This window comes from Sodiomyces alkalinus, assembly GCF_003711515.1.
Source record: "Sodiomyces alkalinus F11 unplaced genomic scaffold SODALscaffold_13, whole genome shotgun sequence".
In the NCBI taxonomy this organism is placed as follows: Eukaryota; Fungi; Ascomycota; class Sordariomycetes; order Glomerellales; family Plectosphaerellaceae; genus Sodiomyces; species Sodiomyces alkalinus.
The window spans coordinates 703,632-711,635 of NW_021167091.1; the positions used below are offsets into that span (position 1 = coordinate 703,632).

At 46.3% G+C, this 8,004-nt stretch overlaps 1 protein-coding gene across 1 annotated transcript; it reads right to left on the reverse strand.

Annotated features, from left to right (window-relative positions):
* Window positions 1-2,041: 2,041 nt before the first annotated feature.
* SODALDRAFT_329445 (Sec7 domain-containing protein) lies at window positions 2,042-7,650 on the reverse strand. Its single transcript, XM_028610941.1, has 9 exons — window positions 7,591-7,650; window positions 6,848-7,527; window positions 4,251-6,799; window positions 3,909-4,198; window positions 3,511-3,847; window positions 3,060-3,451; window positions 2,904-3,004; window positions 2,463-2,845; window positions 2,042-2,396 (listed from the first exon to the last, which is right to left on the reverse strand). Exons 2-9 carry the CDS (start codon window positions 7,185-7,187, stop codon window positions 2,154-2,156), a joined length of 4,635 nt encoding a protein of 1,544 aa, XP_028462637.1. The 5' UTR covers window positions 7,188-7,527; window positions 7,591-7,650; the 3' UTR covers window positions 2,042-2,153.
* Between the last annotated feature and the right edge of the window lie 354 nt (window positions 7,651-8,004).

The following is an 8,004-nucleotide window of genomic DNA, read 5'->3' on the forward strand; positions in this document are numbered from 1 at the left end:
AATAATAATAATAATAATAATAATAATAATAATAATAATAATAATAATAATAATAATAATAATAATAATAATAATAATAATAATAATAATAATAAATATATATATAGAAGGGAAGAACGAATAAAATATTATAGGTATACTATCAAGAGTAATAGATAACTACTAGAAAGTATAATATTACTTAAGGTCTAACAAAAACTAAGAAAGGGGTATTATAATAAGATTATTCGTTAAGTCCCTTAACTTAATACTCCTCGAACTATAAAAAATACCCCCTTCTTTATACCTACCTAAGGTCTTCTAACTAAGTAGGTAGCGGGAGGCCACCTTAGGACTAGGTGTAGGTCTAAGCTAGTCTTCTAAGCTAGCTTCTAAGCTAACTAGCTTACTAGATCTCGACGCGTCGTATCTTTAACGGTCTAACCTAAACATAATCCCCCTAATTATATATAAGGCTAGTGCTAGTCCTATAGCAACGTATAAGCACTATATATTCTAATATATAGCCTCCGCTATTTCCTAAAGCTATATTACTAATAGCTCTCTTCCGTACTAAGTAAGTACAGTTTAAAGTAATTAACCGAAGACGATTACATTTTAAAAAAAAAGGTCCTAATTACTTTCTTCTACGTTAATAATATTATCCTAATCTACTATAAGGAATACAAATCTATAGCTAATAGCCTAGTAAAACAGATATAGAAGAGCTTCTAAATCAGGGATCTAGGACTAATTAAGTGGTTTCTTAGAATCCGTATAGGACACGATTATTAATAATATAGACTATAGTTCTCGCTTAATAACTATAGTACCGATAAGATAAAGGCATTATAGGTGGATTATAAAGGTTATAGAGTTAAAAGCCCTTTTCCTTATCCTAATATTCTAGAACCTGCCGACTAATAAGCCTCTGAAGAATTAATCTTTCTATATCTTTGGAAGGTCGGTTCTATTAACTACATCGTCTATTGGACCCGGCCTAATATCTCTAAAGCCGTTTCGAGGCTTACCCAATTTAGGACTTACCCTTTAAAATAGTATTATAACGCTATTGATAAGTGCCTAAAGTATCTCGGCCAAATAAAGACCCTCTGCCTTTACTTCGGACCATGTAAAGACCACTATAAGTCTATACTCTTCTATACCTCCGACACCGCCTTTATAGACGACTATAAGACTAGGTATAACTTATAAGGGTATACTACACTGCTATTCGGGGGTCCTATAAACTAAAAGGTAAATAAGTAAATAAGCGTTATAACCTCTAGTATAGAAGCCGCGCTTATAACGCTTTCTGCTACTATTAGGTAGTATATCACGATAAGGCGTTTAATAAAGGACTTAACCTTAACCTTTAAGGAGGAACTATTAATAGTATACTACGATAATTAATAAACTAAGTAGTTGCTAGAATCCCTTAGGCCGTAGGTTACCTTAAAATTAAAGTATCTTAATATCCACGCCTTATAGATCTAATAAACTATTTAAAAGGAGACTATCTCGATTTATTAGATCCCTACTAATAATATAGTTAGCGCTAGCCTTATAAAGGTACTCCTACTATAAAAACACAAGGAGTTTATATATCTACTTAGTATAAAGGTCCTGGCTAGATAGGATTAAAGGAATTAACAGGGATAACGCCCTTCTATTACGTTTTAATTAAAGGAAAACGGTTAATTAGACCGTTATTTTAAGTGTTTTTATGCCTTATAGACTATTATTTAGGCTACTGTTTTTAATACTTTTTAACTGCTTTTAGCTTTAACGCCTTTAACGCCGTTAATTTAAATCTAGGCCTATTTTACCCTAGATTTACGGCTTTAATTTAAGCAGAATAGTCAGGATCAATCCTGCATTTCTAGGGGGGGATATTAGATACCTATAGCCACCTTATCGGTGTATAACAAACCATACTATATTAGATATATAAAGTACCTCGATCCTATATATCCATAGTCATTTCCCCTGCTTTTCCCCTATAGTTAGACATCCCCATAAAGTATCACAAACTTCACTTAGATGAATACACACACAATTCCGCGTACCTTATTTGTGTTCTGACAACACGTCTAATATAGTATAGGTTGTGCCACCTCGATAAGGTGGCTGTGGGCATCTGACACCCCCAATCTAGCCATCTTGCTTGTTGCTTAGCATGTCCTGTGAATCTGGTCGGATGGACTGAGCTCAGGTTTCAGCGAGACCTGGTCGTCCCCTGTTCTCGGCTCATCCAAAACCATGTCCCCTTTCAAATCAGGCATGAAGCGATCGATGCGCTTCCATGTCTCATCCCAAACGAGCTTCTTATCTACACCCTCACCACGGGAAACCATGTACCCATTGCTCGCCATAAAGAGAATGACGTTCTTTAAGTTTTCTCTCACGGCGTCCTCCTGCGGTAACTTAGGTCAGTCGCAACTGTTCACAACACATCCTGGCATCATAGGTGATGGACATACCAGACTGTCGGCTTGACCGCTGTTCATCAATCTGTCCATGATTTCAATGATCTTTACCCAGAGATCCAGCATGCCATCCCAGGCCGAGAGGAGAACGAGGTACCGAAGGAATACTTTGCAGAGTAGTGACACCGCTTGCACGCGTATCTCACCCATTCCATCTCGATCAGAGGAGAAAACTTCGGGTTTCAGTAATTTATGGACCAATGGAAATAGGACCTCACTGAAGATGGCAGTCCACTCCCGATGATCACGGCATGTAACGCTGGGTGATAGAAGTGACCTTTGCAGTGAAGTGAAGGCCAGTAGTCGAACATCTCGGCAGGGATTAGTGCAATGCATCGCTAGAGCACTGAGAATTGGTAGCCAATACGCCGACCAAGCTGCCACAGGGGTTAGTCGCAGGTATACAACTTCAGGTCGATGGGTAATGCGACGTACCTTCACCGCTCTCCAAGTGCGATTGCTCCATCAACTCTGGAATTCGAGTCGTCATCTTATACATCGTTGCAACGCCTTGGACTCCCCGAGACATGGTTTCACTATCACTGCAAGTTAGCAACAAGCCGTGGGACATATGCTTAACACGAAACCTACTTAGCGCGTTGCAACTCTCCCTCATCGGATATGTGGTGTTTCTGTGCTTTTCTTCGCTCCGCGAGCATCGCATGACCAGCTGCTGAAGAAAACTCTCCAAGCAGAAGAATCGCAGCCTCGTAGTTGTTGGCCATGATAGTTGGCGGCACGCCGGTACAGGCACGCTCGAGAAGCTCGAAGACCACGGACGCAGCCTCATACCTGGATGCGAGAGCTCTCATAATGACCCAGAAATCCGGGGAGGTCATGATCTCGTGTCGCAAGGGCCCCGGATCATCAATGCATGCCTTCAAGCCTTGCACAACCAACATGGATGACTTCGACAAAGAGTCCTCCGAAAAGCTGGCTATGGAGTGCAGAAGTACGGGAACATTGATGTAATCATGAGCCTGCTAGTGGAAAATGTTAGTTTTTCAGGCGATCTTGGTAATGGTGCTTCGGAGATACACACGTAGCTTGCACGGAGAAGGCAAAAGAGGTAGTATGTCGCCCTTGAAACCGTAACGATGTGATGTTGATTCGCATCCCGTAGGATCACCTGGAGAGCCTCCACGACCTTGGCCCCAAAGGACCCGATAGTGTCATTATCTCGCAATGCGAGACTGGTGACGAATTCTAAAGCAAACAACAGGGTGGGATCGTAGTAGTTGTCATGCTCTCCGAGATCACGCTGCGGCGCCGAAGAGACGGCCTCTGGTTTAAGGGTTATCATTGTCGCGTTCTGCTCGCTTGGCAGGGTTGCGAGCAAGGCGTCAACCAATGGCCCAAGGTCTTCTGTCCCGATTTTGCTGTGAACCAAGATTATCAGCACCTGTGTGTGTGTGTTGCCATGACACTACCACCACTCACGCAATGTTCGCAAATACGACGCCCATGTCACAAGAGTTCACACAGTCGACCGTGCACAGCGTGCTCTCGAGCTCCTCGTCGGACGGTTCGGGGGGTTCATCAGCCGCGTAGCTCGATATATACGATGTGAATGCCGAGAAAAAACTCGTGTCGGCTGTTTTGGAGGCTCGGTCTATAACTTGCGACGGGGTCTGCAGCGGAATGGAAGTGATAACCGTGAGTGGTGACGCAGTTGAGAAGTAAGGGGGGATGAGAGAGTTGACGAAAAGGTTTAGCCATATACGAATAACCTGCATGCCTGTCAGTTGTCGTCGGAAAAAGGAATAATGAATAGGCGCGTACATATTGCCAGCCCTTTCGCAGCAGACCTTCACTTCCCGTGACGACCCTAAACAGTACGAGCAAGGCCAGTTGCGCCCTGAAGTCCCGGCCTAGCTTGACTGCTAGCTCGCTTACCATGACACTATTGTCACCTGCCTGTACTTCGGTATTCAGGCTGGTATTGGAAGCTGTCTCAGTGGCGATAGTCGTCATGTGGCTCAACGAATAGACGATCTGGTCCAGCGCCTCTGTATTGCCGTATTTGGTCGCGATCCTGGCGCACTCGTCGAAGCCCGTAACAACGCGGGCGAAGACAGCATCGTCAGTAGCTGACATGAACACATAGGACAAAGTCGACACGATGGGACGCCACGTGGTGGTGAACATATCGGCATCGTAGATGTTGGTGTTGCAGAGAAGAATGGGACCGGCTGATTCACTCTTCATCAAGAGTTCCCGCCAGGCATAATCAAAGGCATGCTTGTTGTCGTGCTCGTCCGGAAGAATGATTTCATTCGTTTTGATCGAGTTATATATCTTCTCAAGATACTCCGGTGAAAAATCTCCGCCGTCATTCACACCTCGCAGGTTTCTAGAAAAGTCCTCAAGTGACATTCTCTTGGAAGATTTGACGTTTGGATTATGCTGGTCCGTATTGAGCATGATGATGGCGTAAGTTAGGACGAAAGCCGCGTCCTTGTTGGCCACCTCGGCGGGCGCTGCCTTTGTGCAGTATCGATCAGCGAAAGATGTGACGATCCTTGCAATGAGCGGCGACTCGCCAGGGAGCCGGAAGGTCTCTAATAGAGACCTCAAAGCTTCATCGGCTCTCTTGTCGGTAAAATTGAAGGTATCCATGTATGCCTCAAGAACACTTTCGCTCCCCTTCTTCGACAAATACTCGCCGAGTTTCTTTTTGTTCACTCGAGACGTTCCTCTCAGAAACTTCGCCACCAGGACAGGATTTTGAATATCCTCAATGATGCCCTGAGCTTGGAGGTATTGTAAACCCTCCTTCGCGTTGTCGTTGAACTTCTCGGCTCCTTTGATGATTATCCGTTTTCTTCGCCGCTGCTCCCTTAAGTTGACTACGTCGGGGTAATTCTCGGGAACACGCTCCTGGTCGAGACGCTCAGCCATGAACTGAATATATCGGAGAAGGGCATCCAGACATAGTGGAGGGACACTCGTTGTGCTCCAAGTCGCGGAGTCAGGCAAAGCGTTCCTGGAAAGGAGCCCGATAAGATCTTCACAAAGATCTGCTCTGTCTGGATCGCAGTCATAGTTGACGAAAAGCTCCGTCATGAATGTTGGTATCCTTGACAAAACTCCAACGGTTTCCACCATTGCTTGACGCGCGTCCGGCTTCCTCGCGCCGCCTTCAAGACCAAGCTTTTGACGGTCTTTAACAGGCACAGGGGTTGAGCGACCACTATTTGCCTGCGAAGATGGCTTCCTTGCGAGTTTCGGGGCCTGGGGGATGCCAGCATAGAGGGCCGGTTCAATGGCTGGTTCTCGCGGTATCTCCACAGAGGAATGCAGACAGACAACGAGATAGGAGAGAAAAAGCTCCTGTTGCAGCTTGAGAACACTGCGGCACGTTGCCAAAAGCGTACCCGCAACAATCAGGGACTCGTGCAGAATGGCCATATTGTCAGAACGGACGAGTTGAAAAAGATAACAGCACAGCTGATCTTCGGCAATCAGAGCAAGAGTTGGATGTCGTGTAATCAGCGGGCCGGATACTTCCAAGGCAACATGGATGATGCGCAGAGCCATGACCCTCATTGTATCTGTGTGTTGGCGGTCGTCGGGGTTCAGAAAATTGACGAGGACCCTGAATAACTCCCGGACAGTTGGGAGTGAGTAGGGCCGAAGGTCAAGAGACTGAGCATCATCGTCCCCAATTCCCCCCTCAATTTCCATGCTGCTTTTGTCCGAGAAGTCAGCACGCGCCTCATCATTCTCGTGCCCTCTGGCGTCGGTGGTTTGCCGTGCTGTGGGCGCATCAACCTTGGCAGCGGAGTGCGAACCGCCAATTGACCCGGCCGGTCCCAGATTTATCATCACACTGCCGATACCTCCATTGGTATCGGAGACCAGGGCATCAGGGTTGGTCTCTCCCTCAACCTCTGCTAGGTGCTTCACATCTTCAAATATAATCTGACACATTCGCACCATAACGGCCTCGGCAGTGCGTCGTAGAACCGGGGAAAATCGTGGCTGGGAGCAGATAGCAAGGCCGCGGCCCATCATATCGCACACACTCTCGTCGCTCAGCATGTTCCCGCCGGGGCCCGACATCATATCCTCCATCAAATGCAAGATCATGAGAAGAACCACTTCGACTTGTCCAGGGTCGCTGGTGTCGAACTGGCACCGCGTAACGGCAGCCGTCAAGGCCTGCATGGCAAGATTAAATCGTGGAGATGACGGACACACAAACCCGTATGCTAGAAACTTTCGCAGAGCACTTAGGGTCAGGATAGTGACCGGCGCCGCTGTTCGTTTGCTCTGTAGCACTAAAAGAAACGGATTCAATAGGGACAGTGCATCAAACGCATGAATATCTAGGCCTGTTAGCTCGCCGTCTAGCAAGAGTACGGGGAATCTCGCACCTCGTATGGAAGCAAGTTCAAGTCGAAGTCTTCCGAAGCCCGCCATTAAAGGGTGGTCCTGGATGCTCTTGCCTCGTTTGCCTCGAAGACCCCATCTGTTCGTAGGACCAGGCTCAATAGTATCCTCGTTGTCCAGGGTAATGGACGTGTCCTGGCTGTGTGCTGCGAGACTAGGCCGCGCAATCGGGACCTGGCTGGGACTACCTCCCAGGATGGCGGAGACTGAAGAATGCGGCGAGTGTGCATGTTTCTGGATCGTAGTGGTGATCGAAATGCATTCCGATATGACGAGAGATACAGGGTCCACAGAAACGGATACGGGGCGGCGGCGAGCATGCATCTTTGCCGGGACAATGGATGAGTTTGCTATCGGGCGTGAGTCCGAAATCGAAAGCCCGGGAGCTGGTTCTCTTGTGTTGAATCTGCATGTACGTTTGTGTCGGCTTCGGGTGTCCGCGGCCAAAAGTGGGATGCGTGTAATAATGGGAGATTGTAAAGAGTACGAAACGTCAAGGAGCACCTCCGATAACCAAGATCAACCGTTGTCCTAAATGAACATATGTACGGAATTCTGCGAGAATGGACTGCGCCTCTCCCCTTCATGCTGCGCTATCCAAAACTCGACACGGGCATAGAGCGGAACGCAGCGGGAAAAGCGATCTCGCCTTCCTGATTACCTCCTGGTATAGAAAGTAGGACGTCAGCTTGTGTATCGCCTGGGTAATACAAGTTGGAGTGCCGACCTTCAAGCCACCGAGGCCTCTAAGGATGAAGCTGATTGGGTGCAAGTGTTGGTCGACGACTTGGTGCTAGTTGTCGAATACAGCGTCACCGTAAAGGGATAACATATGTCAGAACACAAATAAGGTACGCGGAATTATATATGTATTCATCTAAGTGAAGTTTGTGATACTTTACCCGTGCCACGCCCCACTTATATTGGTTCGTTGGAACTCACCAGCCTATAAGCTGGTGCTAGACAGTTATATCGCCAGGACAATTAAATCGCCACTTTTTAAAAGCTATTTATAATAACCGCGTTTTTATCTATAATAATAACCTATTTTAACCTTTTGTTAATATAGAATCTCGTGTCGTTATAGCTTTTGAACTTATAAAGTAATTCCCTAACGCTAAAGTTATAACGGTGGCGCGTT

Excerpts from the sequence above, each read along its gene's own strand:
- SODALDRAFT_329445 (XM_028610941.1), bottom strand. The coding sequence starts at position 7,187 with ATGCATGCTCGCCGCCGCCCCGTATCCGTTTCTGTGGACCCTGTATCT. Across the intron at positions 6,800-6,847 it reads TGAACTTGCTTCCATACGAG|ATATTCATGCGTTTGATGCA; the intron begins GTGCGAGATTCC and ends TAACAGGCCTAG. Across the intron at positions 3,848-3,908 it reads GTCGTATTTGCGAACATTGC|CAAAATCGGGACAGAAGACC; the intron begins GTGAGTGGTGGT and ends CTTGGTTCACAG.